Source organism: Crocuta crocuta, unplaced genomic scaffold, assembly GCF_008692635.1.
Source record: "Crocuta crocuta isolate KB4526 unplaced genomic scaffold, BGI_CrCroc_1.0 scaffold170, whole genome shotgun sequence".
NCBI classification, from domain to species: domain Eukaryota; kingdom Metazoa; phylum Chordata; class Mammalia; order Carnivora; family Hyaenidae; genus Crocuta; species Crocuta crocuta.
In genome coordinates this window covers 8,497,283-8,517,929 of record NW_027527853.1, presented here as the reverse complement: position 1 = coordinate 8,517,929, position 20,647 = coordinate 8,497,283, and the positions used below count along the sequence as shown (strand labels likewise).

General features: G+C 39.9%; 1 protein-coding gene across 2 annotated transcripts in view; it reads right to left on the bottom strand.

Moving 5' to 3' along the window:
- Positions 1–15,296: 15,296 nt before the first annotated feature.
- PANK1 (pantothenate kinase 1) overlaps positions 15,297–20,647 on the bottom strand; it is a 55,009-nt gene continuing 49,658 nt past the window's right edge. For both annotated transcript variants that reach the window (XM_077780005.1, XM_077780011.1), the window contains exon 7: positions 15,297–16,825. In XM_077780005.1, the coding sequence (XP_077636131.1) occupies positions 16,766–16,825 (60 nt within the window). In that variant the 3' untranslated portion in view covers positions 15,297–16,765. The remainder of the gene's footprint in view (positions 16,826–20,647) is intronic.

Genomic DNA, 20,647 nt, shown 5'->3' with positions numbered 1-20,647 from the left:
AACATAACCCAGGGGCAAAAGACTGACCCATTCAGGGCCCCCATGATAGTCTCCACAAACAAACCAATTCAGAAACATTCATCCTCTTGAGAGCCAGACAAAATACTCCTAGCTTATCTATATACAATTTGACCTATATGTTATCCTATTTTTCACTAAGAAAAGTCTGTTATTTCCTTGGTCGGAATAATTCTACTATTGTTATCACAAAAGGCCTCCCATTGTAAGAAATTCCTTTCTCTGACTTCATCTTGTTGCCGAACCTTTAAATAAAGACACAAAATCTTTAAATAAAGACACAAAAACCGACAGGACGGAGATGCCTGCCTGGTGATCAGAAAGGATCTCCGGGGCTCTCTCACTCTCTCTCTCTCGCCGACACCGTCCTTCCTTCAGGGACCCCTGGACCTGTCGGAGCTGGCCTCCGACAAGTCAGTATTTTGTAAAGTCACAGATATTTTCCTGGACAAGGCGAAATACATATTATTTCAACCACATAAAAGTTTAGTGAATATGTTTTTTGTTTGTAGTTTGTCTTAGAAGCGCTCTACCCTGTGCAAGTCTAGCGTCAGTGCTGGTGGGGAATGTGGTGGAGGTATGAAGAAGGAAAAAGAGACAAGGCCAAAGGGAAGAATGTGAGTATTAACTGAATAACAAAGAAGGAAGGCATCTCAGAGAGGACCTCAGACCAGCCAATGTGAAATTGTGAAGAAATCTCGATAGTTACACAGGCATTGCCTCGATACACAATCCCCTTTGGAGAATAGAAGCGAACACCTGGATCATTTAGACCCAAAGAAACCTAGATTTTCTCCGGAAGGCCGGTTCAGGATTATTGGCACGTGATCATGAGCGTGTTCCTTACTCTCCTCAAGCCCCGGTCTTTTCTCCTGTTCAGTGAAGAAGGGAACCCCTGCCTTCTTCATTGTCTGGATGTTGCGGACCGTGCAAGATGTTTCAGGAGTGCCGAGCACATGACAGGCTTAATCTGTCAGCACTGTCATTGTTATGAACCTTTTCTGTGTAAACACCTTTTATTTCCACGTGTTAGCTTTGTAAAGGGCAGGCCCGGTGCCTGATGCTCAGAGTCACAGAAGCTCAGGCTTGGAGGGTGTTAAAGATCATCTCTGTTCCAAGCCCTCCATCTTCTTTTGTGCCCGGTCAGAACCTTTGGAGAGTTCAAGACAGTTCAAAGCAGGCTAATAATCTGGCACCTTCCTAATGGGTTTTTTCTAAACAGACGTTTAACATTTATTTAGGAATTTTTAAGTCAGAATGACAGTGGAGCGTCTAATTTCTACTTCTTATACTTGGTAACCTTGCTTTGGGCAAGGCCTTGAGCATAGTTTTGCGATTTACCACTTGAGTGATCAAAGTTCACTTCTCCCGAGTTCAAAGGCAAGACTCTCGGGGCGTCCACTCAAGCTCTTCTGCAGCACTGGATCCATGAGTAAGAGCTGACATTCATTCACACCTGAGTGGTAATTAATGAGTAGTTCACATTACATAATGAGTTTATAAATCTCTACATCTTAGAGTTTGCATGCCAGCGTATTTTGAATTTGCTTGGCAGTTCGGTGTTTTCTTTTTAAAACCAATCTTAACTCTCTATACCCTTTTAAAAAGGTTAATTTGGGGGCACCTTGGTGGCTCAGTTGGTTAAGCATTCGACTTCAGCTCAAGTCATGATCTCACGGTTCGTGAGTTTGAGCCCCGCGTTGGGCTCTGTGCTGACAGCTAAGAGCCTGGAGCCTGCTTCAGATTCTGTGTCTCCCTCTCTCTGTGTTCCTCCTCCTCTCATGCTCTGTCTCTCTCTTTAAAAAAATAAATAAACATTAAAAAATTTTTTTAAAAAGGTTAATTTTTTCTATCCAAGTGAGGTTACATCTTTCTCGATGGCCACCGAAGCAGAAATGGGGCTTAGGGTTTCTCTGAGACTGAGTTTTATGATGAACAGAGATCCCTACAGCTTGATTTTGCCGAGATAGACCTCCTGCTTAGTTCAAGGCCCCCCCAACTCCCACTGCTGTGACTGCCACAGACAGCAGAGGTCAGGGGTAGATGGCAGACACAGGCTGAAGAACAGGAAGAATTGTGCCATCAACTAAATATTCATGGGAAGGGTGCCTGGGTGGCTCAGTCCATTAAGCATTTGACTGTGGCTCAGGTCATGATCTCATGGTTCGTGGTTCGAGCTCCGCGTCGGGCTCTGTACTGATAGAGTGTATGGAGCCCTCTTTGGATCCTCTGTCCCTCTTTCTATGCCACCCCCCTCTCTGGCTCAAAAATTAAGAAATATAGTAAGTAAATAGATGGTAATAAATAAATAAATGCTCAGGGTGGAGCCAACAAAACTCAATTGTCTGGACAACTAAACCAATTTCTCTGAAGTGGCTTTGAGTTGTGTGGGTAGTATCTACAGATAATAATTGCCTTCCTCTCCTTTGCTTGTCTAAACATTGCATAAATAACTACTTGATGAGTTCAATGTTGATGTTGGCACACGAGCAGATAGACAAGAGTGAGTGCTCATTTCACAATTTATAAATCCAGTATCAATAGTAAGCAAACCCCAAAGGAAAATGTTTAAAAATGTTCCTGTTTAAAATCCACAATTGCGTTTAGCTTGCCTAATTCCAACCCACACATTTAGGGAGCTTAATACAAAAACACGTTTGGTCTATATTTAAAATAATGCGACATTTGGCAAAACATTCAGATATCAAATTTAAAAATACACTCTGCCAAAACTACAGTTTTGATATAAACTCTAGATTCATTACTTGCAGGATTAACTTGGGGTCTCTCCCCTATATACCACATATACACACACACACACAACATAAAGTCTAGAGAACAGTGTAGGAAAAAAACAGTCTGAGAACATACTATGAAAAGATATTTACTATGCCAGGGTAAATAAACTTGAGTAGCCAGTGGAAAACAACTAGTGTAAAATTTAAGTTATCTTGAAAATTAAAATTTAGGTTTTTCTTAAAGAGACACAAAATCAACCTGTCTCACTTATGGAATGTGCTAACCCAGACATAATCCCTTAGCCATGTCAGGACCGCCAAATGACATAAATTCTTCAGATGCCAAGTCTGGTTAAAATAGCCACCGTAAATCTCATTGAACTGAGTGAAGGGAGGAAGAGAAGCGGAAAGGAAAAATCAAGTATTAAAAAAAAAAAAAAACAGTCCCTGATGTAAGGGAAAATTTAAAACTCTCCTTAAGTTGGAACTGTAAAAATTAATTTTTAATGTTTATTTATTTTTAAGAGAGAGGAAGAGAAATTGAGTGAGCAGGGGAGGGGCAGAGAGAGGGAGACACAGAATCTGAAGCAGGTTTCAGGCTCTGAGCTGTCAGCAAAGGGCTCGACGCGGGGCTCAAACATATGGACCGTGAGATCATGATCTGAGCTGAAGTCAGATGCTTAACTGACTGAGCCATCCAGGTGCCCCTGGAACTGCAAAAATTAAGAAGGAAATTCATTTGTTTCAAAAAACACCCAGCAATTTTCACAACGGCGGCTGAGACTATTTGCCTTTATACCCAATGCCCCTACTGTCACATCAACTTTGGGCTACACAAATTTGACTGAATGTGCTTGGTGGTGGTGTCTAAAAATGTGATAATTCAAGAAATGTCCAGAGAAAGGAAGGTGGAAAAGCAAAACAAAAAACTTGTTAGTCTAAAAAGTAGACTATTTTACAAAATTTAAAATGATGCCTGTTAGATCAAAAAAAGGAGGGGGGAGTCATCTGGGTGGCTGAGTCAGTTGGATGTCCGAATTAGCTCAGATCTTGATCTCGTGGTTCACAAGTTTGAGCCCTGTGTTGGGCTCTGTACTGACAGCTCAGAGCCTGGAGCCTGCTTCAGGTTCTGTGTCTCCCTCTCTCTGCCCCTCCCCTGTTCATGCTCTGTCTCTCTCTCTCTCTCTCTCTCAAAAATAAAGATTAAAAAAAAAAAGACATCCAATTATTAACATACATAATTTTGCTTTTGTGCAATATTCAAAGTATTTTTTTCAATCTTCACATTTAACTTGCATTTGATAAAACAGCTTTACTGAAATATAATTCAAATGCCATTTAATTAATCCATTTAAAGTGCATAACTCCATGTTTCCTAGCTGTGTTATACAACCACCACTCAATCAGTTTTAGAACATTTTCATCACCCAAAAAGGAACCTCGTATCTATTGGCAGTGGCTCTTCATTTTGCCCAAATCCCCAGCGCTAGGAAGGTGCTAACCTACTTTCTTCTCTATAGATTTGCCTCTTCTGGACATTTTATACAAATCAAATCATACAACATGTGGTCTTTTGTGATGGCTTCTTTCCCTCAGTGTATTTTTGAGCATTGTCCATGTCATAGGCCTCCTCACGTCATCCCTTTTTATAGCCAAATAGGATCCACAGCCATAATTTAAGCACTTTAACCGCATCCAATAAAGTTTTGACATTTGTGTTGTCCTTTTCATTGACCTCAAAGCAGTTTCTGAGTTCCTTTGTAATTTTTTCTTTGACCATTGATGATTTAGGAGTGTATTAAGTTTCATGGATTTGTGAATTCCCCAGGTATCTCTTATTACTGATATCTAATTTAATTCCGTTGTCCTCAGAGAGCATAACTTGAATGACTTCGATCTTTTTAAACTTCGTGGGGCTGGTTGCATGGTTCTGCATGCATGGTGGTCTATCATGGAGACTGCTCCATGGGCCCTGAAGGAGCGGGTGCACTCTGCCGCTATGTCTTAGCGGTGCTTTGCTGTGCTCCGCTGGAGTGTCTTATAGATGCCTTGTCAGGTCTATGGCGTTTACAGTGCTGTTCAAGTCTTTTATTTCCTTGTTGATCTTCTCACTCTTCCATCCACTATGGAAAAGTGGATATTGAAATCTCCAACTAGTGTCAAATTTTCTATTTCTCCCTTCAGTTCTATCCATTTTTGCTTCATGTAATTTGGGACCATGCTACTATTTTATTTTTAATTATACATTTTTATTTCTCATTCGATAATATATCTGTGCCTCAATTCTTTTTGAGGTAATTTTCAGGAAGCCTTATGAGACTCTGAGCTGACAACTATTTTTAAGGATCCATCCTGCTATTAAACAATAGTCAAAATTAGGTTGATTTGCCTTATTTTATAATACAAATATAACAGCAATTTAGTTCATTACTTTACAAGATGGATGTGCTACTAATATTAATTCCAATGCATTTGTAATATTTTAACTATTTGCACAGTTTCCAAAAACCATTAGATGTTTTAGAAATGAAGTGTTTGTCTATGAATAGCTGTTATGTTAATTATAATTCATCTTTACTGACTTACTAGAGTCGGCATTCATATATTATACCAAGTTAGCTCCCCTGAAATAAAGCCACACTTTGGCATTTCCTAACTATTAAAATTGAGATTTTCATCCAAGACCTGCTACCAACTTATTCTTTTAGTTTTTCATTTTTTAATTTTTATTTTGGAGAGAGAGAGAGTGAACTGGGGAAAGGGACAGAGGGAGAGAGAGAGAGGGAGAGAGAGATAATCTTAAGCAGGTTCCACATTCAGAATGGGGCTCTATCCAACAACCCTGAGATCATGACCTGAGCTGAAATCAAGAGTTGGACATTCAACACACTGACCCTCCCAGGTGCCCCATCCAACTTATTCTTTTAACCTGGAGAAGCTGCTTTGGCTTTCTCTGCCTGGATTTTCTTGATGTAAAGTAGAGATAACATCACCCGTTTGCCTAGTTCATGAAGATACCATGAGGATAAAATAGCTGATGAGACAGTTAGGACATTAAATATACTTAACAAGTGCATTTTTATAACCTTCAGACCTTGCATAAAGAGAAAATGATTGCCCACACATGACAAAAAACCCAACATTCACAGAAGGTCAACAAAGAAAGACAATGTGCCAGGTCACATACATAATTCTTGGAGGCAGAGGCAGGCAGAGGCAGTGTGAATAGCTGCGCCCTCCGGGGATTGTCCATGACTGAGTTTTACTGAGCATGAGCCCCTGAGCAAGGCACAGCTCTCAGTTCTTTTTCATCAACTTTTAATCCTTACAATCATATGAGGGAACAACGAGTTTTATCCTCATTTTACAGCTGAACAAACTGAGGCTTTCAGAGGTTAGGGGACTCGCCCACAGTCACACTCTAGCTTAAAGACAGGCTTTAACCAAAGCAGGCTCATTGAAAAGGCTCAACTGCATTGCCTTCCCAAAGACTGTACAATAGCTTCTCTTTTGACCTGACAAGTTCAATTTAATTCCCAACATTAGAATCAAAAGCTCTGGATCAGTAAGATCTCAAAGACTTTCTATGCATATTAAAAGGAGATACCATTTTTCATCTCTATGATTGGAAATATGAAAGGATTGATAATACCTAATGCGGATGAGTGTGTATGAAAGTAAGCACTACCAAAAATCATCTACAATGTGTGTAATCTTACTGTCTGGAAGGGCAAATTGGCACTAACTATCAAAAAAGAAAATATAAAGGAGAGTGCCCAGTGCCAGGCAGATGGTTACCATGAAGTTCAAATCCTTTGTGACCTTGGACTGCAGCAAAAATCTCGAACACCCCATCAAGGCCCCCTTGCACATGCACAGAAAGATCCAATCTTCCCCAATGGCCAAGCTGCAGCAAAAGTACAATGTGCCAAGCCCATCTACAGGGCTGATGAGGGCCAGATGGTTTGAGGACACTGCAAAGGTCACCAAATTGGCAAGTTAGTCCAGGGGTACAGAAAGATATATGTTATTTACATGGAATGGGTGCAGTATGAGAAGGTTAAGGGGGCAACTGGGCATTCACGAAGCAAGATCTATTTTCTTACCCCTAAGAGGTAGTTCTCACCAGGCTAAAACATGACAAAGATCAGAAAAAAAAATTCTTGACTGCAAAGCCAAATCCTGACAAGGTGAAAAAGAGAAAGGCAAAATATAAGGATGAACTTACTGAGAAAATGAAAGAATGAATATAGCCTGTTGTACAACCATAGTTTAGCTGTAGGCTTTTAGCCTCATGTGTTCTTTTCAAACTTTTTAAGATGTCTCTCAAACATTTTGTTTCCTTATGGTTTTGTTATTGATATGTAGCTCTGTAAATCTGCTTTTGCTGTTTTGATTCATAATTTTGTAAAAACAAAATAACAAATAACTATATATGTGTGAGGATAGTTGTCATATACATATATATGTATATGTATATACATGTATGTATATATATGTATATTTATATACATGGGAGAGAAAGAGAGATTGAGAGACACCTGGATGGATCAACATTTGGCATTATTGTGGATAGGGTATGGTATTGGAATAGGGGAATTAAGTACGTCTATTTATGATGACAGCCAACATTTACCTGGTGCTTGTGTAGTCTTTAAAACATTTTACATATACTAACTGGTTCAATTCTCCTAACAAATTTTGTTTGCATTTAACAGCTGAGGAAAGTCAATCACAGAGATGTTAACTTGTTTAAGCTCATACAGCAGGTGGCTCCAGAGTGCTACCTATACCCCATTGCCTCTTATTCTAAAAGTTCAGATTCTGCCCGCCATTTCACTCCCAGAATGTTGCAGTCAAGCTTAAACTTCCAGAAAGGAGATGGGAAACACCTTCTCTGGAGGATATTGCAAATCCTGGAGAAAAGATCCAAAGATACTGATAGTGCGTGTCTCCAAAGAAATGGCTGAGCTAGATCATCTTACAGTGACATCCAATCAACAAGTTCCACCCCTTACTTAAAGTTTCAATCAACTTTTTATCACACAAGGATCACAAGACATCAAGAAAAAGCCTCTAAAATGAAAGACAGAAACCAAAACACATAGAAAAAGCAACTTGGAAGAGAGACTATTCCGAGATGTAAAAAACATAAAAGACAAAATATTTTTTTGAGAAGTAAAACAAAGGCCACGAAAAAAATCAGACAGTAAAAATAGTTATTGGGAAATTCAGCCTCATGGTGGAAATAGTAATAATAACTCATTAGAAGAGCTGGAAGATAAAATTGAAATGGAGCAAAAAGATTAAGATGAAAACTAGAAGGCAAAGGATATGGAAATTAGACAACCAGTACAGGAAGTCCAACATCCAAACAAGAGTTGCTCTTGAGCAAGAGATCAGAGAGGGGATGGAATTATCAAAGAAATAATATGAGAAAATTTCTCAGAACCGAAGGATATAAATTTTTAGTTTGAAGGAATCCATTATGTAACTAGTTTAGCCAATGAAAATACATTCACACTAAGGCTTATCATTATGTATGTATTATTTATATATATTATATATGTATATATATATTTTTTTCAGAATACTGGTGAAGCAGAGAAGTTTCTTTCAATGGTTTTTTTTTTTTTAATTCATTTTGAGAGAGAGAGAGAGAGAGAAAGAGCAAGTGGGGAAGGGTCAGAGAGAGGGAAAGACAGAATCCCAAGCAGGATCTGCATTGCAGAGCCCCATGTGGGACTCAACTTCATGAAAGGTGAAATCATGACCTGAGCCAGAGTCAGACCCTCAACTGACTGAGCCACCCAGGTGCCCTAATAGTTTAACTATTTTTAACCCATTCTCTTGTCACTTGGGTGGTCTATGAGGAGAAGTCCACTGTAAGTGGTAAGTGGTAAGCCATAGCATTGTTCTCCTGATATGTAAGACCCCCCCCCACCAACTCCTTGCTTCTTTCAGAGTTTTCTCTTTGTCTTTTGATATTCTGCAATTCTGAATAGGATATGCCTAGATGTAGATTTTTTTTCTTGCCCAAATCCTCGAGCTTCCTGAATTTGTGGTTTGGTATTTGTCATTAATTTTGGAAAATTCTCAGCCATTATTACTTCAAATATTTCTTCAGCTCCATTCTCTCTCCTCTTCTGGTGTTCTAACTATGCATATGTTGTATTGTTTGAAATTATGCCACAGCTCTTAGGTATTCTGTTCTATCTTTCTCATTCTGCATTTTCTCTTTGAATTTCAGTTTAGAAGATTTTATTGACATATCTTCAAGCTCACTGATCCTTTCCTTAGCCATGTTTGGTTTACCGATGAGCCTATCAAAGGCATTCTTCATTTCTTGTTGCAGCATTTTTAATTTCTAGTATTTCCTTTTGATTCCTCATTAGATTTTCCATGTCTCTGTTTCATTGCCAATCAGTTCTTGTTCTACTTTTTCCATTAAAATCCTTAACATATTTATGTTAAATTCCCTGATTGATAATTCCAAAATCTAGGTCATATTGGAGTCTGATGTTTGCTTGATCTCTTCAGACTGTTTTTTTTTCTTGTCTTTTTGCCTGTCATATAATCTTTTACTGAAAGCTACAAAGGACACATTAGGTAACAAACAGGGACAGTGGTTTTTGGCATGAGGTTTATGTGACTCTGGGTAGGAGTTGGGCTGTGTTTAATGTTGCTGTAGCTGTAAGTGCCAGAGGCTTCAAATTCCTTGTGTCTTTTTTTTAAGTTTATTTATTTATTTTGAGAGACAGAGAGACAGAGTGAGAGAGCACATGTGGGGGAGGGGAAGAGAGAGAGGGAGAGAGAGAATGGCAAGCAGGCCCTGCATCTCAGCGTGGAGCCAGAGGTGGGGCTTGAATCCTCGAACCACGAGATTATGACCTGTGCCGAAATCAAGAGTTGGACACTTAACCAACTGAGCCACCTAGATGCCCCTGTGTCCTTGCTTTTAACTCCTCTGTTGTCTTTGAGTTTCCCTAATCAGTTCTTAAATAGAATCTGCACCTTACAGCTCTCTTTGAGCTATAATCTACTATTATTATATAGAAGCCATGTTGATGTGGTGGTACAATGTGAGGAGGGGAAACATTCATAATCTTAAGATGAAATCTCAGTCTTCTGATGGGCCTGTGTCCTGGGCTCTGGGCTCAAGTGTTTCCCAGCATTCCCATTTTCCCACCTCCTCCTTGTATCCTCTCCCCCACCCCCTCCCTCAGCCTTAGTTGAGATAGGGAGGCAAGAGGAAGCTGAAGTTAGGAAATTTCCTTCCCCGCTGAGGTGAGATAAGTCTCTGATAAAATCCTGACCTCTGGAGGGGCACCCAGTGGCCTGGAGCCTCCTTTGGATTCTGTGTCTCCAGCTCTCTCTGCCCCTCCCCCACTCACACTCTGTCTCTGTCTCTGTCTCTCTCTCTCTCAAAAATAAGTAAACATTTAAAAAAACTAAAAAGAAATACTGACCCATGGAAACCAGCCCTTTTCATGGAAAATACTCTAGGCTAATTTCAAAATGGTTCCTTTTACTTTCCTTTTGCCAGAGACACAAGAGAATTTTTCTCAGCTCTTCACCATGTGAGCCTGATGAAGTTCCTGGAGGTACAGCCTATGAAAGTGTGGAGACCCCTCCGTGAGACTGTGGGCCCCCAGGAATTTCTTTCTGCTGCTGGTTTACACTCATTCTCCACCAGTTTGTCAAAATAGCCATGTAAGTGTACCCACCGGTTTGTGGGTGCTAGGTAAACTGATTTCAGCTGTGATTTGCTCTTCAAATTTCAGGGTGGCACCTCAATTCTCGATGAGCCCAAGAAAATGTATTGATTTTCAGTTTTCAGTTTTTTTCTTATAAGGATGGGAGTGATGAATTCCAAGCTCTTGACAGGTTGGGGCTGAAACCAGAAATTGGTAAGTTTCTAAAAGTTTCCCCCCAGGAAAGAGGGGGGAAGAAATCACATAATGAAGATCAGGAGTCAGAATGACATCAGGCTTTCTCACAGTAACACCAGAAGCTTGACAAGAATAGGGGCGATGCCTTCAGAATTCTGGGGAAAAAAATCTAACCTAACATTCTATACTCAATTATCAATTGAGTATGAGCATAGAATAAAAATATTTTTGGAAAGCTTTAAACATACAACTACTCAAAAAATTCCCGCTTGTCACCTTACCCTTATCTGGGAAGCTGCTTTGCTCAGAACAGTGAGATAAAACAAGAAAGACCAACAGCAAATGTTGAAAAAAGAGTTTCTGATAAAAATATACCCAGGCATTGGCTGGAATGTTGAACATACCCCTCCCCATTATTCTCCAGTCAGGATCGTTCCTGTGGCTCTGAGTCTTAGCTACAATCCTGGTGGTCTGACTTATCCAAGTACCCTTTCCCAGCCCTTGGCTTTGCCTTCACTTACTGAGAAACTACCATGTGTCATTAATAAAGTATAAAGAGAAAGGGGGACAAAAAACAAGAAGGAAAAGAAAGTATGGTTACTGCTATTTTTTCAGTCTTTGGGAACTACTTAACTTTAGATTATATGCATGTAAAACTTGTTAAAATTATAAAAAATACTTAAGTTTAATTATTTAAAGTTAACTAATCAATTAATTTTTTGAGGGAAATAGAGGGTGAACGGGGAAGTTTCAGAGAATGAGAGGGAGACAGAGAATCCCAAGCAGGATCCATGCTGTCAGCGCAGAGCCTGGTGCAGGGCTTGAACTAATGTACCTGGAGATCATGACCTGATATGAAACCAAGAGTCGGATGCCTAACCGACGGAGCCACCCAGGCACCGTAAGAATACTTAGAAGATGAATTCTCACTGCAGGCTGGTTGAGAATTGGAGACAACATTAGCTGAAATAACCTCAATTAATTCTACTTTGGAATGTTTAGTGTTTACCTGATAGAGTGAGCACAAAAAGAGGCAAAGACTTGTAATAATCTTTTATTAGTATCTTTTATTTTTGTATTGCGAGTGATGAATACTTATAAACTAACCCTTGAAAGTGAACCATAAAAGGCACTACATAAATGGTTACACTGTGGCATCACCAATATAACACTTTTGAAAAATTAAACAAATAATTGAGGTCATTGGTGGAATAAGTGCTTGTGGAATTGGTTAAAAAGTAATCCAGTCTCAATATCATGAGTAGATGCAAAAAAGTGCCATGTGTCAGACTTCGTGTGCACTGGAAATCACTAAATGACTCTGATGACTAAATGACAAAGGCATTGACAATAAAGATTCAAGTGAACAGCTCAAATAATATTGTTTCATGAAATGAGTGAGGAGTAAAAACAGTGCATTACTAAATTAATATTATTTTATGGAACATAACAATTTTAAATTCATATGGGAACTAAATTGATTATTCTAAGTAAAATAAAAAGCAAATGAACTAGCTTTCAAACTGTTTCCCTAAAACAACTTCCATTTTCATTGAGGAGGTGGTAGTGAATGAAACTAAGATAAACCTAATGGCTGTTCCTCAAGAGCTGAGGCCATCATTTCATATTTGTATCTCATGCTCATCTTACTAAAGAAGTCCCCTACCTCCCTCTCTACCATATCACCCTGTTTCTTATCTTCACAGCATTGATCACCAAATGCTATTTTCCTATTTGTTGGTTCACGTGCTTTTCTTATTTGTTGGTTCATGTGGTTAAAGTCCACCTCCCTCATGAGAATGTAAGCCCGATAAAAGGAGGGACCTTGCTGTCTTACACTGAATGTATCCCCGAACTTACCCAATGCCTCCCAGATCATAGGCATTCAATCAAAATTAAATAGTTGGAGTGAATAATGGGCACCTGGTAGACCCAGTAGAAAATGGGCATTAATTCAAATTTCCTCACAAATTTGGGGTCATCTTCTGATCATTGGGAGGAAAAGAGCATTCCCTCCAAATAGTTCTCACAAGTAATGGAGTAAATGGTGATCACTGGTGTTGAAATCTTCCTAATCACTAAATGGAATTATAGCAGGGTTGTAGCTATTAGCAGGCTTTGTCCTGTGGGAAAATTCTCAAGAGCTTATATAACCCTTTTAGTTACAGAGAAATGTGGTCCACTATGCAGTTCGTGCATGAAGTCTGACACAATAGAGGAACTGAGGTAAACATGATGTCAAATGGTGTTATACATTCAAACGCACAATAACTGGTTTACTCATTTACCTCCGTAGGACATTCTGCTCTGTTACCACTTTGAAGTCAGGTTAATTCTAGCTTCACTTTATTTGAAACCCTTTGATGGCTCACTGACTACAGAAAACACTAGAATCTTTAGCATGGAATATGATTCCTTCCATAATCTGGCTGGTTTCTTCTCTCCTGGTATCTGGTTTCTCTCCCACCAACCAGGCTCCAGCTGAAGCAAACAGCTTCTAGTTCCCTGAAAAACCCAACTGGTTCTCCTCTCAATGCTTCTCTCACCCTGCTCTCTCTGCTTGGGAAGCCCTGCCCTCCTGGCCCACCCAGTGGTCGGTACTCACTGGCCAGGACTCTATGAAAACTTCTCGAGCCCCTTCCTCTAGAAGTGACCCGCTCCTTCAGGTGCAGCCCTCTCCCTACCCTCACCTACAGACCTCATATTGGGCCTGGCCCACGGGTACTCCTGAAACTGCATTTCCTGTCACGCCTCCCATTGTTTACACACACTGGGATCCTCACGGTTCCTCAAAACCTCTGTTCTCATTTGCCAGGAGTAAAAATGTTCTCCCAGATATTTACTCTGTGTGTTCCCAACTTCACCTGACTCCGCTCAAACCTCACCTTGTAGGAGAGGTTGTCTTTGACCACTCTACCAAAGACGTTTTTCCCCTCCTGCTTTTGAAACGGAACTACCTCTTCTCTCGTCCTTTACTTCACCTCCTTTTCTCTTTGTATTACTGATCTAACATTATTTATTTAGTGGTTATCTATCTGTCTTCCTTCTGGAATGTAAGGTCTGGGAGCGTGGGTCTTCATTTCGTTCACTGATTTAAATATTTGTGAATGACTTCCATGACACAAATTGGTCTGAGACTGTCTCACTTGCTGAACTGCAGGGGTTATAGCCAATTCCTCTTGGCTTCCTCAGCTCCTTTCCTGGTGCAAAGTAGCTTCTTATTTCTTGTATGACTGGATGACGTCAAGCATAAATTATCTGTAATAACAGTTCCCAACAAAGGGACTCTGAATCTGCATATGCTACCTAAGCTGAAGAATACAACCATATTTCCACAATCCCTTTATCTAAAACTCTTGGCACCAGATGTTTTTCACAATTCAAAATTGTTCACTGCTTAACACCCCAAGTAGAGTCTGTGGCGGTACCCTGTAATCAAACATATCAGTAGCTTTGCAACAAAACATGAGGAGTCCTACAGAGTGAGATGAATAATGCTCAAGTCAGCTTTTTACTGTCAAGTGCGTTATCAAGATACATTTTAAGAGTTTGGAATCTTGGAATTGTGGACACAGGGCTGTGGACTTGTCCTAGCACAGAAAGATCTGTATCTCTGTGCTAAAATGGGCTCCCCACATTCTAGAAGATTAAATACCACTGACATCACATGTTAGTTTAAGACATATGCTTTTCTCTTCCCAGTACGACTAACATATCCTATGTGCCAGCCTTTGTGCTAAGCTCTTTAGATATGGAGGTAAAAATTGTTTGCCCCATTTTATGAATGAGGAAACCAGGGTTTAGAGAGAGGGTTAGTGGCTTACCCACACAGCTAGTTAATGGCCAAGCTAGATCCACACTGAAGCTGTCTCACGATCAAAAGCCATACTCTGGAACACCTGACCGTCCTGAATTCATATAGTTCAAGATAAAAATTCCTGAGTCTTGTCAAGTTTCTTTTTAACATTGAGCCAAAGGAAAGTTTCTATGATTCAGGTGAATATAAAGATCCTCAAGCTACAAGTTTCTCATCATAAAAAAGCCTGGCTATATGTAGGCAACATTTACTGATATTTGTATAATGGAATAATTGATTTCTTCAGCTAAACCAGTGTTTTACACATTGGCAATGAAAGATCAAGTGATTCCAGATAATTAAAAAATTATATAATTATACTAACTTGCCCTGATTTCTTCTGCAGAACCATCGTCCAAGGTCTGCTATTCCCTGACAGAGGAGAGTAGGACTGATTGAGGAGAATAATAAAAAAAAAGGCACTAATGTAGCTAATATGTACATTTTTACATTTATCTTTTTCAAGAACATCTTAGTTGTTTGGATTTTTTAAAGCCAGGTGGAAGTTGATAAGATGTATTTGTGATGACCAAATGTTGAAAATTTTTTTGGAACTACCAAACATAGTAATGGTATTTTGGCCATGAGTCAGTTGTATAAGAACAATAAGGCTATTTTAAAAAAAGATACCTGCCTAGAGCTACAGCTTCTATTGAAGACACCCTTATGTGAAAGCCTCAAATTATGAAATGGAGAGTAGCAAAAATACAACACACACTCATTTTATGGTACAAAAGCAGAAAATATGAACATGAAGATTAAGAAATGAAAATAACATATACACTAAACACATCACAACAGAAACAGGCTTTATTTCAACCAGACAAGTGAATACTTCAGTTAACATCGAGTTCTTCGAGACTTAAAGATATGGCAATTAAAGATGGTGCTCAGGAGGCAGAGAAGGAAAGACGTGGCAAATTGTAGTTGCCTGCAAAGATCCCTTTCAACAATATGCTCAGTTCAAAAGGTTAATCAGTTCTAAGTCATTAGACCCCATGCGTTTTCAATATTTGTACAAGACTCTCCTTTGAAATTTAACCCATCGGTTCCAATGACATCTTTCGAGATAGAAAAAATACGTATAGAGAAATCAGTATCATGATTTTTTAATATTGGAAACTGAGATTGAAATACAATTTTCAGTTTGAAATATTTCAAATCAAAAAATGTTATTATTTAAGATGCCTTGTTACAAAGCCCCTATGTACATACGTGTACAAAACATATAGGTGTTATTACCTGACACGTCAACCCATGACTTTTCCCCCATCTCCCAATGTGAACAGTTAATCTACTGGGAGACTTTACCTGGGAAGTTCCAATGTCCTGCATAAGGATTTGCTGCCACTCATATGCTGGGTATGAATGAGGACATTTCATCAGAGAACATTTCAATTTAATATAACCTAACATAAAATAAAAACCCAACAAAACATTGTATATTAATTGTGTATTCAGAAGGGTGAAGACAAATTGCATATCATTTTCAACTTTTGCCTGACTCATAAAATTCATGAACACTTTCGGAGTTTTCTCACCAAGGGCACTTTTGAGAGCTTTCGATCTCGTGCTTTATTCTTAGTGAGCTGGTCAGCCCCTTCACTGGTACAAACAATTGCATTAAAGAAAGGTATTGGAGGGGAGAGGGGGTCATCTGACGACAGAAACAGGGGGAAGGACTCTCTTTCTCCATAAGACATTCAAACAAAAAGAAACAAGACCAAAAAAAAAAAAGGTAAATAAACAAACAAGATTGTGTTCACAGTAAAGCATGCCAGATTTGTAGTTTCATTTGAAACCAACAGCAAATCATGAAACGTCATGATGAATATAAGTAAAGGGAAGAGCTCCTAGAGTAATTACAAAATGAAGTTAAAATTACCACACTGATCAGTAAACCCCAGAAGAAAAATAAAATAGCACTTACATTTCAGGTTCTTCTTAAACATCATACGAGGTTAATTTTTTCAAGGTTAATGCATAAAATTCATAGGTTTGGCCTCTCTGCACAAATGTGTGTGTGTGTGTTTTTTAAAAAATACAGTATACAGAAAAAACTCTTGTATTCCCCATTTTTGAATCATAAGCTCAAAACCCAAGAGTAAAAGATCAGCTAGAAGGATTTTAAATTATTTACAAATCCAGCAGGTTCATCTGCCATAATGGCTTGGCTTCCGTCCCATAGCGGCATCTACCCTCTCCAGCGGCAGGGCTCAGGTCTCTGTTCTCACAGAAGCCTCTTCCGTCCACTGTCATTGCTACTGGTCATCAGTCATCTTGAACAGTTCCAGCAGTGCCCCAACAGCTCCGAAATAACCCTACAAAAGCAATAGGAAAACTTGTGCATGGTTATCTCTAACCAGCCAAATACTTCCTGTTTTTCATAGTTCTAGGAATGCCGCCCCCCAATGTTGTAGATAAGAAAGACTTCAAACCTGAATTCTGCCATACACAGTAAAATAATAATAATAATATTCAGTAGATATACCTGTTTTTCTTTTTCTTTTAGTGTTTATTTTTGAGAGAGAGAGAGAAAGAGTGAGAGTGGGGTGGGGCACAGAGTGAGAGGGGGAGACACAGAACCTGAAGCAGGCTCCAGGCTCTGTGCTGACTCGGGGCTCGAACTCACAAGACTCGAGGTCATGACCTGAACTGAAGTCAGGCGCTTAACCAACTGAGCCACCCAGGTACCCCGTATACCTGTTTTTCTATATTAAATACATTAGCTGATGTCAATAAAGTGCTTAGGAGAATTTTGGGCACTTAGTGTGTACTACATGAGTGCTGGAATTGTTAATGTTACAATTATTGCATTTTAATCTTTGCCATGGCAAAATTCATTGTTATTACCCCCATTTAACTGATGAGAAATGGCAGGTAATAAAGCAAATTAAATTTCCCTTTCAGGGTCACATCCTTGTGCCAGGGCTCAACCCTAAGGCTGTCTGATTTCAAGGTTGTGTCTCACAGGAGAGAACTCTAAGCTTCCCTCATTGACCTTGGAAAGGCATCTAAATCAGCCAGAGAGTCACTCTGCTCACCTGTAAAATAAAAGCCCATATTTCTGTGAAAACAAAAGGAAATGAAAACTAGAAATTTTTAGAGAACTTGGTTTCCCAAAGGTAGAAGAGTCCACTCATGTTGCCTGAGTCAACAGTCATCAGCAGAAGTGGGTGGCGACATGCCAGGCCTCATACTAGAGGGGAGGAGCTCCGCTTCCGCGACCACCAGCTAACATTTATTGAGGTTTCATAATATGCTAAAAATTGTTCTTGAAAAAAACCTTTTTAATGTTTATTTATATTTGAGAGAGACAGAGCACAAGTGGAGGAGGGGAAGAGAGAGAGGGAGACACAGAACCTGACGCAGGCTCCAGGCTCTGAGCTGGCAGCACAGAGGCCGACATGGGGCTTAAACTCACAAACTGCGAGATCATGACCTGAGCTGAAGTTGGACACTTAACTGACTGAGCCACCCAGGCATCCCCAAAATTGTTCTTTTAAAAAAAGTTTTTTAAAATGTTTATTTATTTTGGAGAGAGAGAGAGAGAGAGGACGAGAAGGGGAAGGACAGAGAGAGAGGGAGAGAGACAGAGAATCCCAAGCAGGCTCTGCACTGTCACTGCAAATTGCAATGCAGGGCTCGAACCCATGAATAGTGAGATCATGACCTGAGCTGAAGCTGGATGCTCAACTGACTAAGCCACCTAGGCGCTCCTATGGTAAAAAATTGTTCTAAGGACTTTACACGAATTTACTCATTCAATCTTCACAATAACTTCATGAGACAAATATTATTATCACCCCACTTTACAAAGCCAACACAAAGATGGAAAGGTAGAGTTATTGCCTAAGGTCTCCTAGTCAGTTAAGAGGCTGTGCTCTTAACTGCTCGGCTATTTCTCAATCCTACTAGTGGAATGAATGAGATGGAATGAGTGACGACTCCTGAGGCAGGTCACTAAAGTCGCCCTACCAGCACCTCCCAAAAGTTCTCTTTCCCCAGTGTCCTCCAGGAAGGCCTGCCTAAGCCAGAGTGAATTTAAGAATGCAGAGAATTTTCTGGGGCGCCTGGGTGGCTTAGTTGGTTAAGCGTCCGACTTTCGCTTAGGTCATGATCTCGCGGTTCGTGGGTTCGAGCCCCGCGTTGGGCTCTGTGCTGACTGCCAGCTCAGAGCCTGGAGCGTATTTCAGAGTCTGTATCTCTCTCTCTCTCTGACCCTCCCCTGCTCACACTGTCTCTCTCTCCTAGAAATAAATAAAAATATTACAAAAAAAAAAAAGAATGCAGAGAATTTTCTGAGAGTTATTTACAAGTGACTATAAAAATGCCCCACTTTCATTGGCCATAAAGACTGAGTTACGATATGTGCATAACAAAGCAAAGCCATAGTCCACAGAAGCCTAGGAGTGTACAAATGAACACAGGTGAGTGCGTTTTCACCTACAGAAGCCACTTTCCCCAAAATGCTGGATCTCAACTCCCTATTTTACCACCAATTAACTACCCATGTGACCTTGTAGATGGCTTTTAATCCCTGATGGCTTCCAGGGTTTGTTTCCGGCCATAGTTGAAGAGAATCTGGACTTAGGGTTGCCAGATAAAATACAGATAAATGCCAGATAAAATAACTGTGTCCTGTGTTTTTAATCACTAAATATGGCAACTTTTGCTGAACTAGATCAGTGGTTTTCTTTTTTCATTTTAATTGCTTTTTTAAAGCTGAGGTGCTTTTTTCTTTTTCAAACAAAATCTTCGGTGGGAATGATAAATTAGCAGATAAAAATGGAGCTGCTCTGGTTGGGGGGAGGGGGGTGAAAATTCTGGGACTCTATTCCCCCCACCCCCACCCCCAGATTTCTATCACTCCATGCTGTAATTCGGTTGGAAAAAAAAAAAAACAAAGAGGCTTTCTTTAGTATTAAGTTCTATCACTAAGCCTTAACTGTTTCATATTTAAATTTCTATTGTTTTAGTTGCTTTAAGCAAACAAAATATGGGCTTAGAAAACTCTAAGTAACTTATAAATGCAATGGCGACTTTTCAAATAAATAGTTCAGTTTGGAGAGGAGAAAACTGTGATGGTACTTATTCATTACAAGTTTGGGATATTGGTTCCCTCAAAGTTTTTTTCTGCTACAATACACCCCAGGGACTACATACCCCCTGTGATAAATAAACTGTTGCTCTCTATTATACTGATTTTATTTGTTTGTTTGTTTTTAAGTTTATTTATTTTGACAGAGAGAGCACAAACAGGGGAGGGGTAGAGAGAAGGAGAGACAGAATCCCAAGCAGGTTCCGTGCCATCTGCCATCAGGGCAGAGCCTGATGCAGTCTCAAACTCATAAACGGTGAGATCATGACCTGAGCAGAAATCAAGATCGAGTCGGATGCTTGACCAACTGTGCCACCCAGGCGCCCCTCTACAGTATTGATTTTAATTTTTTTAATTTTTTTTAATGTTTTATTTATTTCTAGGAGAGAGAGAGAGAGAGACAGCATGAGCAGGGGAGGGTCAGAGAGAGAGGGAGTCACAGACTGAAACAGGCTCCAGGCTCTGAGCTGGCAGTCAGCACAGAGCCCGACGCGGGGCTCGAACCCATGAACCGCGAGATCATGACCTAAGCGAAAGTCGGACCCTTAACCGACTAAGCCACCCAGGCGCCCCTACAGTATTGATTTTAAAGAGGGTGGCGGAGGAGGTGGGGAAAAGAGAGGGAGTTCCCTCACTTACTGTTAGAGACCTCTGATTTATAGGATTGTAGAAACTCTGTATAAGGGACTCTCTGATTTAACTGATCTCCACTTCCTGTGCAGACAGGCTGCCAATGCCTAGGGACACCAGCGTCTCTGGGCCACCAGGCTACTCTGAGCAGCCTTGGCACTTCTGTTCCTGCCAGTAGAGTTGTCTGCTTGCCAAGAGTCAGCTGTGTTTAACCTCAGATTTGTTTATGACAGTTTTATTGTTAATGTCATAATCTAATTTTATTATGTATCATCTAAACCAATAAAAAGAGTACAAAATAAATGGACATTTCCTTGAAAATCCAGTTAAATTCTTAAACATTTTTTTAATGTTTATTTATTTTTGAGAGAGGGGGAGGGAAAGAGAGAGAGGGAGGCACAGAATCTGAAGC